Here is a 27,158-nt window from a genome sequence, read left to right on the forward strand (position 1 = left end):
TAGGTTTGCTGTCATGGAGTTACTCTTCAGTGGTTAGAAACAGATCCAGTGAAAAGCTCTGGCCAATGGTACCTGGCAAGGTACTGTGTAAAGACCTTATACCTCTGGTTAAAACATGGTAATCTTGTAGGGTCGGCTACGATACTGTCTGTCTTGTGCCAGTGGATCACTGGGTTGTCCTCCTGCGATCATCTAGAAATACAGATTGTGGTATTTATTTTGTTTGGGGTTTGTTTTTTTTTTTTTTCGATTGGGTGGACTATCCAATGCTGGGGAAACAAAAAGATTCAGTAAAGCTGCATTTAGTAGGTGTACGTAGCCAGCCTTTTAAAGATTTAGTTGCCTGTGTTTTGTAAGTACGAGGCCTGTCCGGACCTGCCTGGGAACTCGAAAGTTGAGTCTGGGAACTCATGATTTTGCAGCTATCGCCTGAGAGCGCAGGCTGCCGGGTGAGCGGAGGTGGGTGCAGCTCAGCCTCTGTGCCGGGGCGTGCTGCTGGCCGGGGATCAAGGGATTCTCAGGTGGCTTTTCAAAGGCTGGGGAGGTGGCAGGCCGTGGGCAGGTGGAATCCCTTTTAGCGGAGGAGCTGGGTGTGAGAGAGCACTGCTTTTACACAACGGCATGAAACAGCTTTTCTCCTTCTCTGAAGATCGAGTTGGATGTGAAGGAGCTCTGGAAGAAAACAGCTGTGGGGAGTCAGATGGGCGATAGTCTGCAAACCTTGGGGTTTTTGATATCCCTGCCTCTGTTACGATAACCAGGTGGTTCCTCCCTGAAGGATAAATCACCGTCCAGCTGGTGTGTTGCATTAGTCACGATTCAGAAATGGCTCCTGTGAAAACTGACCAAGATGTTCCTGGATTTCCTGAGTTTCTTCCCTTTTCTCTGAAAGAAAGTTCTTGAAAGCTGTTTTATGCCCTTCATTATTGGAAAGGGAGAGTTTGTCAGATCCTTAGTACCGTTTTGGGTAGGACACTTCTCTGGCAGTCCCCGGTTATCCTTAAATTTTAAGATTCTTGATGTGTGTCAGAGGATTATTAAAAAGGGGTGGGGGGAGAAGGAGGAAGGGAGGGAGCATCTCAGTGGCTGAACTCACTTTAAACATCCTTCTTGTGCTGAAGGGCCAAAACTCGCACAAGGTATTCCTCTTTCCTCATCTAGTAGACATGTGAGCTTTGTGGGTGATTGAATTTCAGCTCATCCAAACCAGCCTGTACCTTCCCTGGACCTAACCTGACCCATCGCTCCTGCTGGGAGCACGGCCCAGAAGCACGCTTCAGCTCCCGACGCCCATGTCTGTGGAGATTTTAATGCCCTGTCATGGCCCGGTGGGAACATTTGCAGTGATGGGTTCTCCGGTGACGTGTCTTTGCAGAAGGATGAGCTTTGTGGCGCTGCGTAGTGCCTCTCGGCGTACGTCAGGTCAGTTTCGCTCTGGGCGCATGTAAGGTGCTGCAGAAGCCCCTTGGATCGCTGTGGTGTTGCAGCAGATGCTGAAGGGGAAGGCAGAGCATCAGCCATCTGTGCGCACCTCTGTTTTCAGAAGTGGCAGTGATGGGAATTGCTGTAGTCTTCTGCTTTAAGAAGTCCTCTTGCTTCAGGCTCAGTGCTTCCTCCCTTCTTCTGTCTCCTCCCCTGAGAGCTGGCCTTATAATCAAAACACTTAAAAGCTTATTGCTAGATAGGAAAGAGGGAGGATAAAGAGAAACCTGCTTAGAAATTGGCACGTGTTGTAGGAAAATATTAATTGAATTGTAATTGCACCTTATCCCTCTTCTCCTGTCTTTCACAACAGAATATGTTAGCAGCTTGGTTCTTATCTAGGTGCTGTCTGTGTAGCTCAGGATTAATGTTTCAGCCCTTTTAGACAGGACCTGAAAACAAATTATCTTGCTGGCTTAAAACAACTGTGTATCCTCATGTGTTTAGTACTCACTGGCTCCATTCCCCCATCGGGTGACAAGTGAAGTATCTGTCCCCTCTGAAGAAACTGCCTCTAATCTCTGAAAAAGGTTTCCAGATGACCCTTTCTCTCTCTCTTCTCCCTTTATACCAAGAGCTCCAGCACATACGATGTGTGCGGCTTTTTTTGTTTGTTTTGTTAAGAATCCTGCCTGTGGCCACGAGATCCCAAACCTATTTTTCATTTTCTCTCCTTAGCTTCACAGAGAGGTCGCAGGCCTCTTTCCCCACGAGTATAAGTCTACAGAAGAACAAATGCTTTTAAAATAGGAATTCCTACATTAATGGTGAGACTTCTCTGTAATTATAGCTCCATGTAGCAAATCTTCTCTTGTCCTGCTCCAAGGGAAAAGATACTTTTTTTTTTTCTTGCATTGTGTATACAGCTTTTCAAACAGGAGGGTGGCGATCAGCCCAAGTGTATATTTCTTTTCCAGTCGCTTGGATATTCTGGAATAGTAGAGATAGAAGATTGCCTTAGGCCTTTATATGGTAGCGCTTTGAATTGTTTGTGAAAGTGTGGGGTTTTTGCACTTCGACGGTGTTATGGTTTTGGCTTAAAAGCAGCAGAAAGGTATTTCTCTACTACTACTATATTATTTCCAGCAAGCTGTATGTACGACTAAGAATTCATTTTAATGTTTTCAAAAGTGAGTAAATGCACTGGTGGTTCCCTGAAAAACAGTCCTTTGGAAAATAATCCATTTTGTTGCTGAACAGTAGGAACTTTTGATGGTTTCTGAGGGTTATAAAAAGGCAGCTACCTGACTCAAGTGCTCACTGTGACATTTGTGCCTTATTAATAGTGTCATGTTTTCTTCTATTACAAACTGATTTACAAATTAACAATAATATGACTAGCATCCTACCACTATAAACAAACCCATTAATATATCCAGTTAATTATATTTTTTTCCCTCTTCTCCCATCCTGTTTTGACTTTGTTCTAGTAAATGCTGGTGTTCAGATGGATGCCGCAAATGGATTTTTAATACAGTTTCAGTCATATTTTTGTGTATTCAGCGTATAGATGTGATCCTGTTCTGAACCTGGAAGACAAGAGAACATGTTTGGGATCATCTATGCTCTGTGCTCTTTTGAAGTCCTACAGATCAAATGATGTGTTTTGGTCTGGGGCAAGTGCGGAAGTGCTTCCGCAAGCGTGCCCAACTGCTGGATTGATGTAATATCCAAACAGCTTGTAGGTGGTTTGTCCTGCTCATCTGTCGTCTCCTCTTCTTAGGAGGAGTGTCCCTGCGCTTGTTATGCTAAGATAGCTGTTTGAAACCTCTCACCTCCCTCCCCTCCCAAGCTGCTGATACTGCTCGGACACCTTAGCAGTATTGCATGTCCACTTGACTACAGTGTCTGTACACACCTTGTGTGTTTGAAGGTATGAAGTATAACATCAAGCAGTGTTATAACTGTAGCAGTAGTGGTAAGAGCAAACTTGCTTTTACCAGTCCCCTGTAAAGAGATTTTTAAAGGTCTGGTTCTTCTCTGGTGTTAACTAAGTGAGAGAGGTCTACAAATTGTGTTTTCCAGCCTTTTGTACTTTGATTTCGCTGTAACCCTGCAGCCTTACAGGCCTCTGAAGTTTTAAGAAATGTTTTCCATGTGTAGCACAGTTCAAAATTGATCAAAAAGCATCAGTCTTTTTAAACCTACAGGATGTTAAAACAGACTTTAAGTCTGCTTTAAGTTTTTAAGCAGTAATTTAGATTCTTCCAAGTTAAGGTCATACTTGTTGTACCTAGAATAAAACTAAAATAAGTGCAGTGAAAAGCCCCGTAACCAGCTGATTTAACTTCTGGTTTTGAGCTTCAAAACATATTTGATTATATGCAAACCAAATGTGGCACGGACTCAGAAAACCGCAGTGCTTCCCACTCTCAAATGAAGACAGTATGCCACAGCAATAGCAACTTGAGAGGGTCTGGATTGTTGCAAAATCTCCAGTCAGGAGAAAGACACTGTTGACATTAATCTTTTAAGAAATCTTCCCTCTGTTCCTTTCCCTCCCAGTTTGCTAAGCTTCCGACAGCAGGCATTGCATTTATTCTGATGTGCTGAATAGCATCTACTGAACTCCTCGTTCCTCTGTTATTACAAATCTTTGTTTTTTGTAGTAGGATGACTTTCCGAAGTGGTTGTAACCTGGTGAAGTTAAGTCTGTCTTTAAGCGGTTGGGTGACGAGAGAGAGTGACCACAGCTTAACAAGGTACGGCGCAGCAGCCTGTGCACGCTTGCTGCCCGTCACAGATGAGAGGCCAAACTTTTCAGCTGAAAAAGCGTTGGATGGACAAGTCATTCTGCGATGGTTCTGTCCAGGTGACAGCTGCGAGAAGCACCAGCACAGCGTAACCATCTTCTGTGGCCTGTGCTCTGGCACGGTGTGAGCAGTGGTGCCTGTGGGAGATGTGGGGAAGGCTGGGGCACTGCTTTGAGCTACCTGGCTTCACAGAGCGTGGGGTGGAGGAGGATATACTCTGGTGCTAGGGCTGTAGTCTCAGGTTCTGCGTAACAAAAAGAAGTAAAAATCTAGGTACTGAAAGATGGTAGGTACTCTGACAATGTTCCTCAAGTTAGTAATCTGTTACAGGCTTGGGTGCTAGCTGTGTTAGCCGGGTGCTTATCAATATCCCTACGATGCATTGACCAGAGAAGGCTAGGGCTGCTACCTTGTGTTTCAGCACCTCCCATGCTCTCCTATTCTTGATCCTACCTCCAGGTTCTCAGCTTTGCTTTCGTAATCATTTTTAGCCTAGTAAGTTGGGAATTTGTGATCTGCCTAAAACTTCATTCAGCCAGTCTGTCTTACACGAGTAGCCTTCTGAATTTTAGTCTCGCCACACTGAAGCAGTCCTGAAGGACACTGAACAGTGGGCCTTTAATTTGCCAAGGTGCTCTTTAAACTTGGAAAGTTGTTTACTGCCTAGTCAGAAAGGAATGTCTCCCGTGTGAGGTTAAAATACCTGTGGAGGCTCTGTCTGGCAGGCTGTAGGAGTAGCCACCTCCGAGGAGCTCTTCCAGGGGTGCAATTAATAGTCCTTTCCTCCATAGTCCCTTATCATTCCCTTTGTAAGAGACTTTGCGTGCACTTAATCTGAGCTTTTAGTAACCAAGAAACGCTCTTCCAGGGATTGATTGCTTGCCCCTAATTACCTTTACAATGCAGGCCAGAAGTTGAAGATGAAATGTACCTTTGGAGACGTTCCTTTCCTCTAAGTGAAAAGGCAAAACCTCCCAGTGTAGAGACAGTCCCATTCCCATTGGAAATTCCTGGAGTTAATTGAGGCAGAAATGTCTGGGGCAGGGTGTGGTGCCACAGCCCCAGGGCCACCCGGCCTGGGGCCATCCCTCCTGCTTCTGCCCTGCGCAGCTGGTCCCAGTTCCCCAGCTGGTCCCAGTCCCGGTCAGGTCTGGGTAGGTGTGTGCTGGTATGTGTGTGTGTGTGCGCACGCGTTGAGTTACTGCTCTGCAGCTGTGGTTGGCCCTGAGCTCACCAGGAAACCTCTGGTGGAAACTGAAAGGGTTTTAAAGAAGTTTGCAACCAGCCAGAGCCTTTACTGGTTACAGGTGTCTTGTAACCGTGTGGGTATCTCTCTGAGTAAATGGTCACAAAATGGTTTGCTCTTGCTAGAGGCCTGTACTTGTGCAGGGCTGCCTTTCTGCAGGAAGCTGGGCTCACGGGTTTGTCCGCTCTTGGCAGCATTGACCAGACCTCCTGGTTCAATGATCCTTTGTCCATCTGGGTGACAAGGTGCCAAATGTTCATTTCCCCCTCGCGCTGATGGTGACATGACATGGACGTATGCATCCTGCGCTGTATTTGTGCTAACGCCATGTGGTGCGATGGTGTCCCTTGAAAACACAGAGTGAGCTTGGTCTCCTTTCTCTGCAAGAAGACTTTGGTTTTGTTCCTAGAGATGTAGGGGACTGGGAGGAAAAAGGAAGAGACTTCCTTTTGGAAAGGTAGACCAACCACTTAAGGCAAAGATTTATTTTAAAGGCTTTGCTGTGAATGACTGCTTTTTGAAGAACAGCACTGTGGGTTTAAATATCAAGAGTTGAGGCAGTGAGGAAGGCTGGCACTGTGTGCTGCTTGGAGGCAGTCCTGATGGAGAGGTGGTAGGGAGAAAGCAGCTACGTGGGTGACCTGATAGAAGAGGAGCTACTGGAGCAGGGCTGGCAGAGGGGGATGATGAGTTCAGAAAAACAGGCTGGGAAAATAGCTTTTGTGGATAACTATTTTCAGAACTACCACCAACTAAGAAATAGTTGGGTGGTAGTGAAGCAAAATACTGTTTAGGAAAGCTAGGGGAAAGTACAGAGCAGCAATAAAGGCAAAGTCCAGCTGTGCAGATGAGTAGCTGAATGATGTCCATGGATTTCAGAGATTGGTCAGAAAAGATCTGGGTGGTTAACACATAGATATATGCAACCACCTGGATGAAGGGTGGTACTGGAGTTACAGTTGCTGGGGAAGGCAGGGTAGTGGTGGTGTACCCAGTAATCGTGACAGAAGGTTGGTGAAGCAGGGAGACGGTTAAGCTTAGCTTTAAGTTGCCCTTGAGCTGGCAGCTGAGCATCTGTGAAGAGATCAATAAGAGATTGCATGGGAGGCATGTCTCCTGAACTGAAGTTGATCTGAGTGATGGGGACAGAGGAAGAAGCTGATTTTGTCTGCTGAGTAGATGCAGAAGAGAGCAAAGTGTTGTCATGGACTGAGCCTCACAGACCGCTGGACAGGTTGCAATGGCTGTTCTTCAAATTAAAAGCAGAGACATGAAGCATTGTGTCCAAGAAGCATGAAAAAGAAGGAGAACCACTGGGTTTCCTAGGGGGGGAGAAACTATTCTAAGAAATTGAGATATTATAGCATGGCTGTATTTTTATGGGAGAGTGAAAGGGGATAATACAAGGGAGAAGGGTAGGAGTATGGCCAATCAGGAAAAAAGTATGGGGGTGAAGGTAGTGAAATTGTCTATGATGGAGTTCCTACAAAGGGCAGGTAGAAGAGAGCCTGTCTTGCTTTTTCTTCCAAGAGACAGTCACAAGAGCAAGAGGTGAGCAGGGGGCTGAGCAGAACGTGAAATCCCACCCTTCCCATCAGCTTGGTCATTGGGATGGTGCAGAGCTGCTTTGGGGCAGGCGGTTGAAGGGGAGAAGAGAGAACTTGTTGCAGAGAACATCTCCTTGGTTGGTGGCATCTTGTCAGAGCAAGAGAATGCTGGGTGGGCTGGAGAAGACATGGCTGGGGGAGAAAGAGGGAACAGAGAAACACAGACATGGATGTGACAGCAGAGTTCGGAAGAACCAGAGGAAGTCAGTCATCACAAAACCATTTACATTCAGTCTTCTCTCCTTCTCTATCTTGGCCTCTGCTCTTTCTCACTGATAAAACAGCCCTGATCAGGTCTTTCCCACTTTGAAAATCCTGCAAGTAAGCAGAAATTACAGCCTATGCAAGGATGAAAGTGTTTTTCTTTCTGTTCCTGATATTTACCTCACGGGAGAAGTAGGTGGCTAACGTAATTCATGTTTATTGCTAAATGTTGCTCTTTGATGTTTTCTTATTGCAATAGCCTGAACTCAAAGCCAGCAATAAAGTAGAGGGATGGCACCTCGTAAACACAGGGCTTAATTTTTGACCCTGTAAAATTTTTGAAACTTAAAATTTAAAGAAAAATTTTTTTTTCTCTTTTCTTTGCCAATAACTCTTCCATTTCATTTCACAAAGTATCAGCCCTCCAAGTAAACAAACCTCAAAATCCTGCTCCCTCCTCTCCTCTGACCTCTGCTCCCCTCCAGCCAGGAAAAAAACAAACCCCGCAGTTGATTGCTCTTGGTCAGCCTGTGTCAGTTTTGGTCAACTAGCTGTGACTTTCTTCTTCATCAACACAACTTTTATCAGAACACTTGGCTTTTTCTGTTTTGAAAATTTTTCATGGCATCTGTTTTTGCTCAGAGTTCCTGCTTGATGTATAGCATTTTGTTAGGTGCATTTTGTCATCTGCTGCAGACAGCAAGTGTAGTGGCTGGCTTGGAGGATCTTGGGACAGAGCTTATTCCTTGTGAAACAAAATGTACAGTTCTTTCTAAGTTTTGATTTCTTCTTTTCCCTGTTGTAATTAGCTCTGACAGACTAAATTCTTTTAGTTCCCTAGAACCCTCCTGTCCTCTGACTTCTGAAACAGTAGCTGCTATATTTGCATTAGATAAATAGGTCGGAATGATTTACTTCATTATGGAAAACTAATCTGCTTGTTAAAACTGTTGGTTTATCAAACAGTGTAATGCAGTATTGTTCTGACAGGGACTCTGCTGGCAGACACCAGTCTTTGTGTCTCTTTCGGTAGAGGGAGATTCTAGAGATGAACTTTGTTTGTAGCTTAGAAGAGCAGATAGTCATCTTGGCTATCTGTGCAAAGCCCTCCGAACTTGTAGTTTCTGGAAGATACGTGGTGGATGTTATCTTGAAATCCTGGCTGAATACAATGCAGAGCACCCAGTCTCCAAGCTGTGTGGTACTGCAAAACCTATTATTACTGCGATACTCTCTGTCAGCCTCATTAGGGACGATGAATGAACGGTCACTGCCGAAGCATTTTTTTTTCCCCTCTTCTGAAAAGACCCGTTGACAATGGCTGCTGCCTGTGTATATGCACGGGGTGAATTAACCAGTTAACAGTAACGCTAACCTTTACACAACAAAACATGATCTGCACTGTCTGCTTAAATCTCTTTTGAAGAGACTCTTCCTCGTACTCTTCTCTGCAGAATCACAGACTAGCTCCCTCGCCTTCAAGGGCTGTGCTCCTCTCGCGTGCCCCCGTAAGCTGAACTTTGGGTCGTACCAGCATGTGGATAACCATCCCTGCTTCTTTCCTCTCTCCTTCCCCGTGGAGCGTGATGCCCGGTGCGGGAGCTGCTGGCTGGTGCCAGGGTGTGTGGGCTGGGGGCTGCCCACAGACCGTGCTGGGCGGGCGTGTGCCTGGGTGGGTCGCGCGGCGTCGGACCGGCTGGGCTGAGGCTGCGCAGCATCTGCTTCCTTGCAAGTACCGTGTGTGCTAATGGTCCCAAAGAAGCTGTCCGGCCAGTAAACAAGTGGTTACTGGGATTGGCATCCAAATACCCTGGCCTGGCGCTTTTTCAGCTAAAGGAATCCTGTGTTCCTGTTCAGGTGTGCGGAGCAGGAGATGCAGCCTGAAACAAAGCCTACAAAGAGCTTAGTACTGCCCCTTTAGTTTACCATGTAGATGTTGCCATGAAGGTGGTTCCTTGTTGTTTGAATCTAGGAAAAGGAAAACTTTAAGATACTTTTTACATAAAAAGACTTCAGCTTTTTTTTTCAGTTTGAAATTTGTCAACAAAAGTAAGTTGCCACTTTGATTCTTCTGGACAGAAGCAGGGGGTGGAGGACAAGGGAGAACTATTTTTCCTCCATTGGAACCAGCTGGGGTTTGTTCAGCTCTTGTGCATTTGGATGGGCACTCTGAATTGAAATCCAAACTGGAATTAGCAGTAAATATTACAAACAAGCAGCATAATTTGACTAAACAAGCTTTCAGATGATCACAACTAGGCTTTGATGCTCAAGAGTGGGATTTTCATAAGTGCGGAAGTAATTTGAGAAAATGCTTTCACCCAAAGCCAGTAGGGTTTTTTGGTTTTTTTTGCTTGAAGATGATTACGGTGATGATTCATATTTTTGTTACTCTCAGTAAAAGAGTGGCTTGCATGTAGAAGTTGATCTGACATCTGAGAACCTATAAGCACGTCATTATCCATTTTGAAGAAGGATTTATCTACAGAAAATTTCCATGAGATCCTAGTCACAGCCTTCCTTGTTCTTGCATTTGTGGATGTGGTTCTGTGCTTTCAGGAATTAGAATGGTTTAGAGGTTCAGCTGATGAGCAGTAGTTAACTCAGACTGTATAGTACTAGTAATGAAATTAAATGTACAAGAAAGATGATTTAAGCTACTTAGTTAAACTAGATGCCTGGTTTTTTACTCCCTTCATTTCCTTGATTAGAGACTCTTAATTTTTTTTCTTCCTGTTCTTAACAGCATGTTTGGTTCCTAATGTCAGAAAGAAGGTCCAATGAAATCTTTTCCTCCGTCACTTTCTGACTTATTTAAAATAATTTAATGGATTTATAACATTTTCAATTGTCTTGTGCCAAATCACACACCCTTTTTTTTTTTTTTTAAACAGCCAATTACTGGTCTGTAAAACTTCAAAAGTAAAAACCAATGGAGTGACAGAAACATTAAACCCATGAAAACTAACTTAAAATACGAACTTTCCTCCTCCTTTGTGGATACCAGGAAATTCCGGGGGCGTGCAGAGTGAGTGTATTTCTTAATAGCAAGCTGTGCGCTCACATACCACACCTCTTTAAAGGTCTTGTGGTTGGGATCCCAGTGGTATTGATGGGAAACGTGCAAAGAATTTTTATAAGGTTGTTTGAATAGCTGAGTAACTTCTTTTGAAAGCAGTGGAGTGAACACTTCTTCAGAGAAGAATGGTGTTGTGGATGCCTGAGATGATGATAATGAATGATGGAGCTTCAAAATTAAATCCTACAAATGCAATTATCCTCTAGAGGATTTAATGAAAACTTAATATTTAAAACATATGCTTTCTTCTAAGGTGGTACACTTGAGCATATGTGTTGTCAAGCAGGGTGGTGTCCTGGTAGCCATGGTTATGTTCTAATACGAGGACCTAAAAGGCCATTTGTAGACTTGAAAGCACCAATATGTGACTATATTAATCATAGAAAGAGAGAGGCGATGTGCATACACCATGTTCAAATGCCAAGCTAAAGCATTGGACTGTGGTGACATTTGACAGCAGACGCTCTGTTTTCTCTTGCAGTTTGGGGCTGAGTTCAGAAGGTTCTCCCTGGATCGCTACAAGCCGGGAAAGTTTGAAGACTTCTACAAACTGATTCTTCACATTCATCACATAGCCAACCTGGAAGTGATGATTGGATATGCTGATGTGCATGGAGACCTTCTCCCTATTAATAACGATGACAACTTCTTCAAGGCTGTTTCAAGTGCTCATCCACTGCTCAGGGTTTTTATACAAAGACAAGGTAAGATGCAATTTCATTTCGGTGCCTCAAAAGTGGGCAAGGTGAATAGTGGATTTGTGGCCCCCATTTAAAGGCTGAAATGATGTAAGAGGAACCTAGGAGCCCTCTCACTGCTGCTCTTGGGCACTGCATTACAACTTGCAGGACTGGCATGACTTCAGGGCAGGCAGAAGGACTGCATTGCTGGCTGTAAGGTATTTTAAGCACAACATACTGAGAATCACTGTGAGCCCCTTTTTTTCCGAGGGGAGTGTACCTTGGGCTGCTGATACTCTGTCATCACTTGAGCGTGCCAACTGCAGCGCTGTGCTTGTTCGAGGGAGCTGTGAGGAAGGAGGGGATCCTAGTGTTGTACTACTACTTCTCATTTAGAAATCTTATCTCTCTTGATAGTCAGTGTTATACCCAAATGATTCATGCCTGTGTAGCGTGCCAATGCTCACAGATCCGTAGTTATGAAAAAAAAAAAAGTTCTTTCACAAATGAGGTCTTGTTTGGCCATGACCTGGTGGACAGACAAATGATGATTCTTCCCTCTCTCATGGAGTCATAGAATGGTTTGGGTTGAAAGGGACCTTAAAGATCATCTGATTCCAACCCCCCTGCCATGGGCAGGGACACCTTCCACTAGACCAGGTTGCTCAAAGCCTCATCCAACCTGGCCTTGAACACAGCCATGGAGGGGGCACCTACAGCTTCTCTGGGCAACCTGTTCCAGTGCCTCACCACCCTCATGATGAAGAATTTCTTCCTTATATCTAATTAAATCTACCCTGTTTAAAGCCATTCTCCCTTGTCCTATCACTATGGACCCTCGTAAAAAGTCCCTCTCCAGCTTTCTTACAAGCCCTCTTTAAGTACTGGAAGGCTGCTATAAGGTCTCCCCGTAGCATTCTCTTCTCCAGGCTGAACAGCTCTGACTCTCTCAGCCTTTCCTCACAGGAGAGGTGCTCCATCCCTCTGATCATTTTTGTGGCCCTCGTCTGGACCCGCTCCAAGAGGTCCATGTCTGTCCTGTGCTGAGGGCTCCAGAGCTGGACGCAGCACTCCAGGTGGGGTCTCACCAGAGCAGAGCAGAGGAGCAGAGTCACCTCCTTCGACCTGCTGGCCATGCTATCCTTATGCTAAGGAGTGTTGAATTCTTCCCATTTTGAATCATAAAGCAAACCTTGGGCAGAATTGCGCAAATGTCATGATGACATGAGGTTTAAGTGGCTGTGTGTTGTTCTTGTCAAGCTTTTATTGCAGGTATCTGAAACCTGCTCCTGAAAGACCATGTTTGGCAGTTGCTTCAGATGAGGATTGTTTTTTATAACAAGGTGTCTTCCCCACAGAGCTGCTTAAATCCGGCAGAAACCTAACACTGTGTTAACACTACCTCCACATTTTTTTATTCATGTAGTGATTTATAGCACAAGGCTTTTGGAATTAAAATCTTGTCAGCAACAGGGTCAGAAATGAGATTTGAACTGAGCCTTTGAGCAGTCACGTCGCTTTTTTTGGCCTGGACACTCTGCTGGGTGGGTGTTTGTACTAATAAGGATTTCGCAGGAGGCTCCAGCCCGCTCGTTGATATGAGCTGATATAGCGTGGTTTGATTTGGTGTCATCAGATACATCCAGGGCTGTGTGGTCCTCCCCATGCAGAGCATATTGTCTGCTGGCTTCTTTTAGATGGGAATAAGTGCTCAAGGAGGCAATGGAGAAGAGGGTCTAGAGCAGTTTGTTTTGTTTTGTGTGTCTGTCAGAGGAGTGGAAGTGTCTGTGGGAGAGGGGTTGCTTGTGCGTAAAATGCAAAGATGGATGACAAGTCCTATTAAGTCTCCTTCCTGCAGTGCTTGTTAGGGCTTGTGAACATTTGTGGTGGGTCAGGTCATGAGAAATCGCTTGCATGACGTTGTCATGCCTGCATCAGTTCGAGTTTATTCATGTCTCTGGATCAATCCTGTTCAAAATGCAGCTGTCCTTCCTCTGCTTGGGCAGGCTGCTGAGGCCACTGAGTATCCCTAGCTCTGCGTTAGGAGGGGGTTTGCCACCAAAATGCAGATTGCAGAAGTAGGCAAATAAGAGGAAACTGTCGACTACCTGTGGAAAAAATGCTCCCTCCTCTTCTTCGGCAGAAGTATGCTATTTGTGGGTTAAAACTTGTAACCTTAATGGAAAAGTACAATATTTCCTTTTTAAAAAGCTTTTCTTGTTACTGAGTGGAAAGAGTCATGCTGACAGGTAAGGCTCATACAAGAGGGAAGACATGCCCATGCCTCCTCACGTACGGCAACGCTGAAAGCTTCCCAACACACATTCTCTGCACTCCCTCTACACAGCTGAACGGAACAGTAAATTCTGGCCCTTCCCTTTGATTAATGGCACCTTTAATAAGGGACTCCTGGGGATTAACGTTTGAGATTCATACTTGTGGATGCTCCCAAACAATCATGTCCATTTCCTTTTCTGAGAAGAAGCCTTTAGAAATTGTTCCCTTCAACAATAATTGGAGTTAGTGAAATCTTGTTCGTCTCTTCCTCCTTTGCTCCATCATACCCCCATTATTTTCCCTGTCTTCAGGCTAGGGTGACGGAGTGATGCTGATCCTTCTGCTGGAGACCTCACCAGAGAACAAGGTGACTCGCAGCAAGAAATCACTGCCATCCAGGGGAATGTGGTGTGCCTCCAGTGCTTCAGTTCACACCCTAAACTGTGACTTCAGAGGCGGGAAATTAAGCTGACAGCGATGCTAGTAAAATACAAGGCTTTGAAGGAGGCTGCAGAACTTGGGCTCTCTAGCCTGTTCAGTCAGGGATCACTGCCCTTCGGTGGGAGAAGTCCTGGGAGGTGGCTGCCAAATGTTGTTCTTGCAGCGTTGTAGAGTAGAGTGGGTTTAAGAGAACTGGGTAGAAGTATGCAGGCATGGAAGGACTGAATAGTTGAAGTTCAGGTCTTTTTGTAGCAGAGCAAATTGTTTATCAACTTCAGATTACTCATCTGTTTTCCCAGTTTACAGCTGGGTTATCCTTTCTCTTGTCAAGTAAATTATACAATCACGTTAAAACAGCTTAACTATTTGTTCCCAGAGTGGCGAATTAGGTAACTTACTCTTTGCACAATAATCAAGCAACAATTTGCTAGTTTGGTTTTTGTTTACCTGGTTGTTTCTTATCTGAACTCAGTCTTGCACTTCTTCAGTTCAGAAGCACTTCCCTCACTTGTCCCCAGAGCAAGCCATGTGTGGGCTGCTTGGACTCTTATGTGCCAGGCTGCAGTTAACGTATGGGATGGCTGTTTTGTTCTACATCCTCCTTTTTGTTCAAGTCTCTGGAGCCCCAAATTTTTTAGGGTCACAGTAGCTGTTCCCTCACCAGGCAGGGGATGTCAGTGCTTAATAGCCAGCCTTTTTACTAAGGATTTGAACTGCCGTTCCCAGTGTGCCTGCAACAGTTACTGTTTGTACTTTGGGGGGTCTTGAAGGTTCTGGGACATTCGCAGGTTATGTTTGAGTGAACTCAGCTGTGACAAGTTTTTATAGCTCATAGTGGTCTGTCTGCTGAAAGTACGTGGTGCTTTTTTCTTTTTTCTTCTTTCTGCAATACCAAATTACATTGCAGACAAAAATCTTAATTAGAGAACCAAGCTATAAAAAGAAAAGGCAGTTTTCCTCTGACTTGCTTTCCCAGGCTGCAAGTATGGGTCGTGTCCTGTGTTGTGGCTCTTTTGACTTCATTAGCACAGTAGTGATTTATATCAGCTGATGCTTTGAGCCCAAGAATTTATTCACTTGGCTGTAAATGATATCAGATACATCCAGAACTCTCTATGGAAGGTGCCTGATGCTAGGGAAGGGACGGATGTCCCAATGACCATAGAACAATGCAAGGAATTATGGATGTGTTTGACTTGCTCCATAATAACTGAACTCTTGTACTCTAGCCAAAACCTGAGTGAAGGAAGAGCTTATCTGATGATGCAGTTGGTCATCATTTTTTCAAGACTTTGTTCTGTGTCTGATTTAAACAACAGCACTTGAGACAGTCTTTTGAATATTGCAAAAATATTTAAATGTAAGCTATGAATTTAAGCAGAAACAAAAACCAGAAAAACTGAAAGGAGTTAGTGTTACATACTGTGAATGCATTACATTTTTCCTTTTGTGATTCAATGGAATGATGATGTTATCGAATCTTGCTTTAATGCCTGTCTCCCAGAGGCAGAGTAAATGTTCAAACTAAGCTGTTACTGGAGGCTCTGAAATAGAATGGAACAAACAGCAGAATTATAGTGAGTTCTTTGTTGTAAACCTGCCTGAAACAACTCCTTGAACATTGCAAGTGGAGCATAAGGAAGTATGTGAAGGTCTACCAGGTAACAGAGATTTGAAGATTTTTCCTTTTTTACTTGGGTTACCTACTATGGTGTGTTTAACCTAGGAAGTTCAGCAACTCGTGGAGGTGTTGCAAAATGAACATGCTGATCACCCTGTAAGTGCTCTGTGCAGCCCTTTTTTTTTCCAAGGAAAAGAGACAGATCCAGGACCAAGATGCTGAAGTACAGCAAGCATAGTGAATGGAGTGATATTTAGCTCTAATTCTAACTGAACACACTGCTGCAAATCCAGACTAATGATTCTGATTCTGGGAGAAGTGATGGAGGCTGCTGATGACTAGACCTTCGCTTCCTACCACTCTTTAGGGGTATGGAGCTTGCATGGACAGTAACAAAAAATCTGCTGTAGCTCAAGGAGCAGAGGAGATGAGAGAGGTGGTGAGCAGCCTGTCCGGCATCAACTTGATCCCAGGCTGAGGTCAAACGAACTTACTTCTCTGGGAAGCCTTTTTGTTTTGTCACCATCACAGCTGGAGGTGTGTCCTGATAGTGGTTTGAGGTTTTGGACCTCTACTTGCTTTGCCCGAGTTTCAGCAAGTGGGCTTGTTCCTATAAACCTGTAGTGCTGATGAAAACATATCCCTCAGCAGAACAGTTCTCAAGGAAATCTTGAAGGAGTTCGGGCTTGGAGACATAACAAACTTACTCAAACTTATTCAGGCAGTCTTGACAAGACATACAGAGTGTCAGTAGGGGCTGTGACTGTGCATGTGGTTGTTGCATGAGTACAGCTGCTCTTCCTGTGAATCAGCAGGTATATTACTATTGCTCTTAATCAACTTCATAAAAATAACAGCAAATTGATGAATGTGCGGGCACTTTGTCAGTCCTAAGCAAATTCTAGATCAAATTCACAATTTTTCCATCAATAAAATTAATTTTAAAGCTCTCTAAATGTTTAAATGGTTTCACTGTAAATGTCCTACAAGTAGGAGACAGTTGAAATGCTGCAGTGTTAGATACTGGCTCTGTATTTTAGCGTATCTTCATCAAATATCACACTTCTTGCAGGAATGTAAAAGGTAAAAAACCTGAAGAAGCTGAAGGACATTCTAATGGTAGATAACCCTAAAACACTCTCTACAGCTGACTGGAGCAGGGCTTTATATAATTTGGTAAATGCCAAAAACTAAATGCAGCTGTTAATTTAGGTGGCCTGAAGAAGGAGAAGGCTTATGTCTTCTGATGTCTTCTCCTTCTGTGGAGAAGGCTGATGTCTTGCATTTTGCAGTCTGGAAAACTGGTAGCAGTAAAAAGCCATTGAGTACCATCTTCAGAATCTTGTTCAAAGTGTCTTTTCTTTTGTAGTTATATTTTAGTAATCTGTTACTGTAACAGTAAACCAGAACTGAACACCAGTCGTTGCTTTTCTCATTGAGTTGTTAGAGCTGCTGTCTACCATCAGTTCTCACTTAAAACTTGATCCGAAATCAACAGGGGAAAAATGTGCGTTTACCTGGTTGGGTTTTGGATTTGGCTTGTTTTAATTTACATTAAATTAAAGATTGGAAGATGCTGTTTTTCTTCAACTGCATGCAGCAACTAATGTATTTAGGCTGCTGTGCCATGCAACATATTTCTATATGTTCAGAAGCAATTCGTAACTCTGCAATTTGTTATTTACCTGGCAAACTTCTGTTCTGCTCAAAGTACCAACATCTGTGCTTAGCTTTCTTGTATTATAAAATCAGAGCAATCACACTCAGTTTTAAAATAAAAATGTGCTAATGTGAATCATGCCCAGGTCTGACTGAAAAACCGATGGTGGGTTGTTTTATTGTCTTTCATACTCTAAGCAGATAATCCCCAGGAATGGTGGTTGGCTGTCTAACCACATGTGTTAAACAGAAAAACTGGCTTTGAGGCAGCAACTAAAATGAAACCTATTTCCAGCTACCAAAACCTTTAACTTTCTGCTCAGCCTTCTAGAGTGCGTGCAGTTGGAAAAGTTTGAGTTGAAGTCTTTCACATCATCTTTTTGATTCTCAGTAACCTTGTTCATTTTACAGCACAGGCATTGACTTCACCTTCTCAAAATGTTGTATTTCCAAACAAGAACAATTGATTGTTCTTGGAGTGATTTTACTCCTCTGGTTAAACGCATCTGATATATTAAATAATAATAAAACAGGTTGCAGCATATGTTGAGGGAAAATACTGAACTACTCTGGTCTTGCTCTTGGTTGAGCTGCATAGATTTTCACAGTGGTCTTGTATGAGTCCAAGGCAATAAGAAAAGGGTGCAGAGAAGATGACTTGAGGTCTTCAGTTTATCTGCTCCTGTATAAGAGGAGGGGGGACGGAGAAGAGACTTTTGGGACACTTGGTGTAGCTCACTGGCGCAGTGGGGGATGTGAGTGCGGTTGGTGAGACTGTCCCAGGGCTGCCACCCTGCCTCCTCTGCCCGGGCACTGCTGTGCCCCGGGGGCTGAGCTCCCTGAGCCAGCTCTTTGGCAGAAAACTAGTTGTTTGGGCGAGGAGCTAGCTCGGGATGGGCAGGACGACAGCGGATTTAAAGCCATTTAACACCGCCATGAAGCCTTTACTTCCCAGGAGGAAGACCTCGCCTGCTTGTAGCCTTTGGGTATGTGCAGCGCCGCCGTGTTTGGGAAGGAGGCAAAGCATCTCCTCCTGGCTTTGACAAGATTAGGGGATTCTGGTAGATTTCATGCTAGTATAATAGGAACTGCTGCTAGGGTTAAATGAAATCCTTTCATGACTTTGCTCAGAAACATCTCTGTTTTTGAGCTGGAGGGGTCTTTGAATGCGTGTCAAGCCAAGTAATCTTTGTCCCGCTCAAGTCCTTTGATATCTGAAGATAAGTAGAATGCAGCTGTTTGTTCCAGTGAAGTCTGGCAACAAGTTACTGTAACTTCTCTGCTCCACCTTTCATGTGCAAATGATGAGACTGGATAATCATTATCTTTCAACTACTTTATTAAGCATCTTTAAAAACATTGTGTTTTACCTGGTGTGTCAGACATAAACACAAAACAGCCTTAGATTTTCTGGCTGGCACGGTTAGTGATCCCTGTTGGCTGAGCAGAGCCAGCATGAGGCTGCTTCTCTCCTTCTCCTTGAAAACTCCATTTTTAGAGTATGAGGATATTTGATCTTCATCACCAGTTACTTTAATTGCAGCCAGAACACCTGATAAGCAAGAATTTTCAGTGAAAGGAGGGGAAAGCGGGTGGGAATAGCATAGCCTACAGATAGGCTTTGTGGAGTCAGTCGATAACTGATAGTGGGAACTGTTGCAGAAATATGCACTGTGTAAATATTAGTGGTTGCAGTGTACTGTAAGCTTGGAACATGCCAGAAGCCTGGCAAAAATGCCGCTGCTGTTCTTCTGTCATTGGCACCAAACACTTGTTGCGCTTCTGTGTTAAAGCCACACAGGATTTGGTTTCAGTTTCAAAGTTTCATCACTTAGTAATAAAAACACATAATCAAATTTATTAATCATAAAAATAGACTTCAGTTGATGCTTCTTGAAAGTTGTATCAAGCTGGTTCCAGCACCACACATTTTGCTGAATTTAGACTCAAGAGACTTGTTTACAGTGAGAACTGGTGCAGCCTTTAACAGGAACCTCTACTCAACTCCATGCTTTGCTTTAGCTGGTAACCCACATAAGGACAAGCAAATAACCACTCTCTTCTGTCTCTCCAAACTCCCGTTTGTTGTCTTATAGTTGCAGATTGCTGCTCTGACAGTACTTAAGAAAGCAAAACAGAAGAACCCCCCAATTATGTCTACTTAAAGATAGTCTCAAGTAAAGCTATTTCTTGTTTTCTTCCGTGGTCTGACCCTTTTTATTTCATATAGTGAAGCTGCTCTGACAGGTGGCTTGACCGTATAAAAACAGCGGTGAGGAAGACTTGCCCAGTGATCCACCTCTGTCTGTTAAAGTCCCTATGAGGGAATTTTCCACTATTTATCTTTCCTTACCTCAGTAGTCAAAACAAAAGATTCTGTTTCCTGCTCATGGCTCAGGTTTTTTCCTGTTGTGCCTAGCTGTCATTTCCCTTCTGTAAGTGATGGAAACAAATACAGTGTGCAGATAATCATGAAATGCACTTGACAGTCTCTTCTTTGACACCGGATTTTACCTGAAGAGACCTCACAAGCTTGAAGTAGTTTTCATGCAGTGAGGGAGAGTAGATAGCACAATGAAAATACAAACATTAACTCTCAAGATTCAGGCCTTCAGGAACAGGCTTTCTGCTAAATTTCTGAAGTATTTAAAACTTCTTAAGTGTGCTAAAGGACTTATGACAACTTAATCAGTAGAGTCCTGCACTGAAAGCAAGCATGCAGTGAAGGATGTTTCTGCAAGGTGTTAGTAGTAGGCATTGAAAAATTAACTAAATACAACTCAACAATTATAACTCAAACTATTTTTGTAAGTGACTGAAATCGCCTCTTTTGTCTTCAGACTGCCTGTGTTATTGGGATTGCATGTTCCAAATTTAAATGTGAGTGTCAGAATTAAGAACTGTGGGTATTTTTCAACTCCAAGAGAAAGCAGTTTTGGGAAGGTTGAAAGAACTCTTTCTTGAACTTGCCCCTTACGATGATCTACTCGAATCTTTTTTTTTTTTTTTCCTCTGTGCTATGTTTAGAGTAGCAAGGAATCCTGTGGGAATATTAAGGAAACTGTTAACCTAGAAAACTTCACTGCTGTTCTTGCTCTTCAGTCCCCTGCCATATGCTGACATTAAGTAACCTCTAAAAACTTAATATGAACAACTCCTACAACACTCACGTTCCTCCTCTCGCCTTAATTTTCTTGTATTTTTTCTGTTCTGCTTCCTTCTCCCGTTTATTGCTTTTTGTTCTGCCTCTTTCTCCCATTTATTGCTTTTTCTTTTTCTTCCTTTCAGCTCTCAGCTTTTTATTTCTTGCCTTATGTTTTTTAATTGCTCTGCAAGGCTCACCAAGCAGGAGAGTGTGTGTGGGGTGAAAGCATGCAGGTGCTGGTGCCTGTTTTACTCCAAGCGCTAGAAGAAGGCTTGGAGAACATACGGAAATGGCAATTAAGTGAGGAAAAACTGCCTGCTATTGTGGGTCTTAGACCAATTAGTTTTCTTCTCTGATTATCCCTTTGCATTAGAAATAATAGATGAGAATTTAAAAAAAAACAAACATCATGCAATTTTGAAGGAGAGCATTTAGTTAATTTGATTTTATGTAGGAATAAGAAATCATGTACTGCCTGGTGTCTGTGGAAGTTGGAGAACTGGAACCCAGCGGAGTAGGTGGAAGGCACTGTCTTGGCATGGGGAGGGCAGTGTGAGTGTTTCTGCCTCTTCAGCTGGTGGAGGTGAACACAGCTGTTTCCTTTAAAGCTGAGGTACCAGCTGAGGGTTTGAAAAGGCCTGAAGCTGTTTTCCTCATCCATGAATGCCACTGAGGTGTGATAAGAGGAGGTCCATCAGTTATGACCTTGGGTTGGACACTGATGGTAACCGGTTTGTTTGCTTTATTAGCCTGCTTTATTGCTGTTCATTTCCTTCTGCCAAGCAATTTGGCTAGAGTGTATCTGGCAGAAGCAGTGACTTTTGTTTACAAAATAATGTAATCTTTACATTTTTGTTCATGTATACTTACTAAGGTCTAGTTTTAAATGCTACTGGCATGAGTAAAGGGGAGGAAGAAACACATTGTGTTAGCCAGAAAACCATAAAGTTTCAGAAGGAATTCCCCCCAAACTGAAAGAATATGAATGAATGAATGAATGCTTTATAGAAGAGCCCATAAATAAATCCAGAGGTAGTGTCTTTGTGGCTAGCAACGAGAAAAAATAGACTTCCCTGAGCTTGCTATTCCTTGAAGCTGCATAATTCTAACATACTTTTATTTTTTCTGCTCTACAAAGGGTAAAGCATAGCACAGTTGGAGTACAGTATGCAACAAGATGTTTTAAACATCTTGTTCCAGAGCAATTCCTAGCTGAGACAAGGAGTATCAGTAGCAGGAGGAGTGACAATGTCTGGTGTGCCTGCATGCTCCTCAGTCTCTTAAAAGTGCACTGTGCAGTATACTCATTGCTTTTAAAACTTCTCTTTGAGTGTTTGAGAGAGAGAGAACAGGGTAGCGGACGGGGAGCCAACTTAACATCTATGCATCAGGCCCTGGTACAGGATCTTTCCTCAAGCCTGAATTGTCTTTAAAGCTACATATGACCTCTTCATGGTGCGTTTTACCTGTACCTCTCACAAAATGTGAGATTCTTGTTTCCAGCGTTAAACTGAACTTGGATCCTACAGTGCTGTGGTTGAAAGGTTGCTTGTTCATCTGTTACATTGCTTCATGAGGGAGTTACTTTTCAATGTGGGTAACCGCATGATGCCTCCATTTATCAGTTGTACCTGAAAGGTTGTATCCCAAGGGTTTCCCCGGACAGACAATAATTGAGTGGCAGACAGTGCTGATGATGATTTGCTGGTGAGCTTTACGTTTGCAAGAGTGACTGAAAATGCTAATTCTAGTCATGATTTTCACTAGATCTGGCTAACACCTCCTCTTGTGTAAATAGGCCAAGCCCAGAGGCACATCAGGTTCTTTTTTGTTTTAGATTATTTCAGTAATTGTGTGGCTGGTGCCTTTCTGACCTCTTCAAGGTATCTCTGCTTGCACTGGGCCATGACTATGAAAAACAGGAAACTTTTTTGTTTAACTTCGGTCTTCTGTTCAGGTCTCTTGCCTTTTGCTTCTGGATGCAGAGGTGCTGGTGAGAGTATTGCGCAATTTCCCCTTCCCTGTTTTTTTGGCTGACTTCAAAGGCTGTGTGATGGTATTACCTGGCAGCCCGTGTCACAGCATGGATTTCGCTGTGTTAACATTTCTTGCAGTGAAAGGGAGGAATTGAACAGCTGTTTGCAGGCTGCCCTGAGGGTCCCAGCCTGCCTCCTAGAAGAGCACTGGCCTGTGCTGTATTTCACTTCTAGCCAGATTTAATCTCTCCTTCTTGATCTGTATGGCTGCCATACCATATCACACCTCCCCCTGCCACATGCACGGTTTCCTAGCCACCTTACAGGGAACACAGGGTGTAGTGAAGAAGTATGGTCCCTGTAGGTTGTAGTACAGGTTCAGTGTTGGAGGTCGTTCATTGCTCTATGCCGATCTCTCTTGTACAAGCACTGCAGAGCACTCTGGCATAGGGGAGTTAATTAAGCTCATCTCAGGCATGCCCTGTCATCCAGAGGGGACGGAGAGGTGAGGGGGAGCTCTGGGAGAAGCTGCGGACTGGGTATCTGTTGTGATTTAACATGTGCTGCTGTGGGCAGAGTGGCTTGGCGGTATCTCAAAACCCGTCTCCCCTCCCTGAAACATTCCCAGAAGCGGCTGGCCACAGGAGCCAGCTCATGGGTTGCCGATCACAGGAAACAGCTTGCCGCAACAAACTTGGCTTCCCCTGCTCAGATGACCCTCAGCAAGGGTACGTGTCATCTGCATCAGCTCTGGGAAGTGCATAGTGGCGGCGAGCAAGAGGAAGGGTGGTGTTGGAGGTATGCCCAAAGCTTTGTCTTACAGTGGGCTTCACCAGTGTTGAACCCCGGACCATGTGGAGAGCATCCCTGCTATGAACTTGTGCTACCTCTGAATGTCTGGAAGAAGGCTGGACAGCAGTGTTCCCTGAGTGTTTTTTCTCAGCACTGTACCTCGGTACCTTTCAGCCTGAAGAAGAGAAGGCTGCGAGGGGACCTTATAAATGCCTACAAATATCTGAAAGGTGGGTGTCAGGAGGATGGGGCCAAGCTCTTTTCAGTGGTGCCCAGTGACAGGACAAGGGGCAATGGGCACAAACTGAGGCACAGGAAGTTCCGTCTGAACATGAGGAGGAACTTCTTCCCTCTGAGGGTGACGGAGCACTGGAACAGGCTGCCCAGGGAGGTTGTGGAGTCTCCTTCTCTGGAGATATTCAAGATCCGCCTGGACAAGGTCCTGTGCAGCCTGCTGTAGGTGACCCTGCTTCGGCGGGGGGGTTGGACTAGATGACCCACAGAGGTCCCTTCCAACCCCTACTATTCTGTGATTCTGTGATTCTGTGGTTGGTCCCAGTTCAGTTGGCAAGTGGTGGCTATGTCCCACACCCTTCCTCTCACCAGGTGCATCACAAGTTCCCAGAGCCTTCTTGCATCATGAGGAAGTACTGAAGCTGCAGAGTGTGGTGCGGGTGCCTTTCTACCCTGATGGGTGTCATACAGTGTGTGGGTAGCATGCTGTTGAGTCTTGTTGGTCTGGTTTATGGGTGTGTTGTGCTTATCTTCGCAAATCAGAGTCACTAGCTCCATCTGTCTTCAGAAATGCTACTGCCTCTGTCTCAGACCAGTTCCATATGGATGTCCCAGGAGAGCTGAAAGAGAGAAGTGTGAAGAAGATGCTTCTGTGTGTGCATCAGCAGCAACCACGAAGTTGTTTCCCCGCTAGTGTAAATGTGGTTAACTAGGTTGCTTGCTAGCACTTACTGAATGGTGCCCTTCCATGGTGGCTCTTGAAACTGGTGTGGACTGAGCAATTCCAGCAAGCTGGGTCTCCCTGCCTTGAAGACCTCCTGGCATGACAAGGCAGGTCAGTGTTGGCAACATGTATAGCTGGATAGCTGCTCGTATACAGAAATAACAAGGAGGAGTTGCATCCCTGCTGAGGAGGTATCCCTGTGGAGGTGTTCCTGGGGTTGTGCTGAGGTCTGAAGGTTTGTAAAGGCAGCTCTGTACAATCTGTAAGGTGCACAAAGACTCTGACGTGGCCTTGCATCTCTCTTGCATGATGGGTCTGTGCCACTGCACACGGACCGGCGTGGAGTCTGTTACTCAGATTCGGTTCCTGCTGTCTTGCTGAGACCTGGTTTCTGACTCCGGTGTTTGTACTGATCACTTCAAGGAAAACATAAGATTTGCTTACATTATTAGCTTTCATGCAGCTAGTAAAATAAATCGGGAATGCTTGCTATTCGATGCAGTGAATGAATCCCTCTGCTCTCCAGTGTGGCACTTGGCTACAGTGCCGGCGGGCTGACCCTATACAGGAACACGAGAAGCGATGCGCTTCGGTGCAGAGCATCAGGGCACACTGGGGGACGAAGGGGAAGTCTGGTCCCTGTGCAGATGCAGTCTGGGTCTCATTGGGCTCACGTCGCACAGAACTTGCAGCTGTGCACTTGGCTGCTTTGTTAGCTTGCGGCGGGGTCTGGTGGTTCTGAGATTGCAGTCTTCGTGTCGCTGAGGTTTCTTCCAGAGTCTACCTACGCACACACAGAAGATTTTAGTACAATTCAAAAAGCAGGGAAAGAGTGAGTGCACAGGAGATTATAAACAACTGTGGGAAAGATGGGGAAAGAACTGAAAAAAAAGCAAAATCTCACTGGTTTTTAAAAAGGAACCCAGTGAGGACTTGGGTTCTAAATTCACATACTTTGTCTGCAAAACCTTGCTTTGCAGATCTTTTGCCTCAAGACTTTTTTTTTTTAATGTAGTTAAAACATGAATCATTTTAAAACAAATAATCAGCTTAATTATTTCTTTATAGCACTTAGCATTTGCAACCAGCCGGCCTGAAACTGGATGTGCAGAAAGAGCAGCTGTTCTGAACAGCCGTGTGAGAGGCCTAAGGAGCTGGTCTCTCACTATCTGGCTAGAACAGCTTTTGGAGAGACCCTACCAGGGAGGACATCACAGGGAGGCTGGATGTGGAATTTGGGTAGCAAAGTACAAATTATGGTTCAAGCTTTTTATCTGTGTTAATGGCACTGAGAATATTTGCACTTGGAAGAAAGTGTGGTTGCGTGTAGTGTTTATCTATGCTCGATATGTTTATCTAAATCTCAACATCAATTCTTGGCAGCTTGGATGTCAGTGAAATAAGACAAGTTCTGCTCTTAAGGTGTGGAAGAATAGAGCTACTGAAATACAGCCCCTGAATTTGCTTGCACTGTAGTGCTTCTACAGGGAGCTTTTCTTTTCACTGTTCAGAGTAGTGTTTCTTTCGGAAACAGAGGGTGGGAGGCTGATGATTACCAAGCTACTAGGTCACACAGGTGGTGCATCTGCAGTGTGGTGGCATAGTTGCTGCCACTAGCCACTCCTGAATAATGTAATTATTTTCATGATAAATCATGTGAGCTTTTGCAAGTTGCAGAATTCTGCTTTCCCAACAGCAGAAAGTGGGTAAGCTTTAATTTTTTTTTTTCCTTTTGCAATGGGCAAGTTGTGTGCCTAACTCTTAATCATCCCACTAAAAGCTGGGTGAACAGCTTTTGCACTGGCCTGATAAGCTTTTCTTGATGGAAAATTCCATCAGGTGTCTTTAAGACACTTAGATCCCATGCCACTTAGTTATTTTTAATGATAAAATGCGGATAAAAAGAACTAAAAAGAGTTTGGGTGTGTTGTCTAGCACCTTCAACTGGGAATCTCCATTAGCTGGGAAATAGTTGCCAGCTAATGGCTTTAAAATAGTTACGGTGAGTAATCTGCTCAGAGCACACGTATACATTTCTGAGAGGTTTACTTTGATTAAAAAAGACTGTCAAATGCACAGTTCAACCATTTTTTTGTTAAAGTTGTTTCCTGTCTCTCACTTTCTCTCTCTGTCTCTCCATGCACCAGCATGATACAGCTGCTGTGCTCTGCTGCTTATTTTTTTGTATCCCGATTCCTAGCCCTCCCAAGGGGGAAATGACCAGTAACAATCTGAATAGGCAGGAGCCCAGGACCTTTGGAGGGTGGTGCGATTCAAAGCTGAGGTACCAGGTTCAATTCAAATCCTATAAAGACTCCAAGGAGCAGAATTGTTCCTCCAAGTTGGTTTAGAAGATTCCGAGTTCTTGTATATGAAGGTGCTTGTGTCTGACAGAGGATCTGGCGTGGCCAGTGCAAGACAAAAACCCTTATGTCTGTGGGAGCTCATTTGCCCGATGGATGTGTAAATTGGGAGTTGGTAAACAGCTACTTCTCTCCAGACATAGTGTGCTTGTCTATTTTCAAAGCAAAGAAGGTATTTAAAGGGAAGTCTACGACCACAGCTATCTTCCTCATGGTCATCTCTGTGTGCATCCCTCTGGAAATGCTAAATATGGTACCTTATGCCTGAAGTTTAAGCACAGATTTATAGGAAGGAAGGGAGTTTTATTTTGACTGTTTTGAAACTGTGTGGCTTACAGCCTTTTTTTACTGAGATACATTTACAAGAAGCCTAGGGCATATGTTACTCTCTGATGCTCTGTGTGTGGTGAAAATAGGAGAGAAATGCCAGCTAATGTAGCCATTCAATAACATTTTCAGCCAGGCCCTGTCTGAGATGAAGAGTTTTCATTTTAAATTATCTTAATTCATTTAAAAAAAAACCAAAACCAACAGCTTTTCTTTTTGTATATTCACTAGCTTCTGCAGCTGCTGGGAGGTGGTGTATGCCCAGCTTTATTACCTCAGCAGAAGTTGGGTAAACAACTCCTGCGCTAGTGTAACACATTTGAAACAGTCAAAGAAGAGCTGCTTCAGAGCACATCACTTCTGTAGGTAAAGAGAGGCGCTACGTTCTGAGTCAGTTGTCTCATCTACCTGTATTATCTTTTTGAGGCAGGTGAGATACTGGCTCCTTAAATAACAACTTTGGTCTTAAGCAAGGGTTTCATAACAAAGTTGTTTGACTAATCATCTGCTGGGAATGGCAGCCCAGGTCCATTTTGCTTGTGAGGAAG

At 44.1% G+C, this 27,158-nt stretch overlaps 1 protein-coding gene across 3 annotated transcripts in view; it reads left to right on the forward strand.

Moving 5' to 3' along the window:
• The window catches only part of PARD6G (par-6 family cell polarity regulator gamma), a 68,077-nt gene that overhangs the window by 2,161 nt on the left and 38,758 nt on the right, over positions 1-27,158 (forward strand). The window contains exons 1-4 of one of the 3 annotated variants that reach the window (XM_075416608.1): positions 1,097-1,422; positions 2,161-2,249; positions 10,187-10,320; positions 10,853-11,075. In XM_075416608.1, the coding sequence (XP_075272723.1) occupies positions 10,961-11,075 (115 nt within the window). In that variant the 5' untranslated portion in view covers positions 1,097-1,422; positions 2,161-2,249; positions 10,187-10,320; positions 10,853-10,960. Of the gene's footprint in view, positions 1-1,096; positions 1,423-2,160; positions 2,250-10,186; positions 10,321-10,852; positions 11,076-27,158 lie in introns of those variants that run through there. The other 2 variants (XM_075416609.1, XM_075416607.1) reach the window with 2 other exon arrangements.

The sequence above is a fragment of the Opisthocomus hoazin genome, chromosome 3 (genome assembly GCF_030867145.1).
Source record: "Opisthocomus hoazin isolate bOpiHoa1 chromosome 3, bOpiHoa1.hap1, whole genome shotgun sequence".
Classification (NCBI taxonomy): Eukaryota; Metazoa; Chordata; class Aves; order Opisthocomiformes; family Opisthocomidae; genus Opisthocomus; species Opisthocomus hoazin.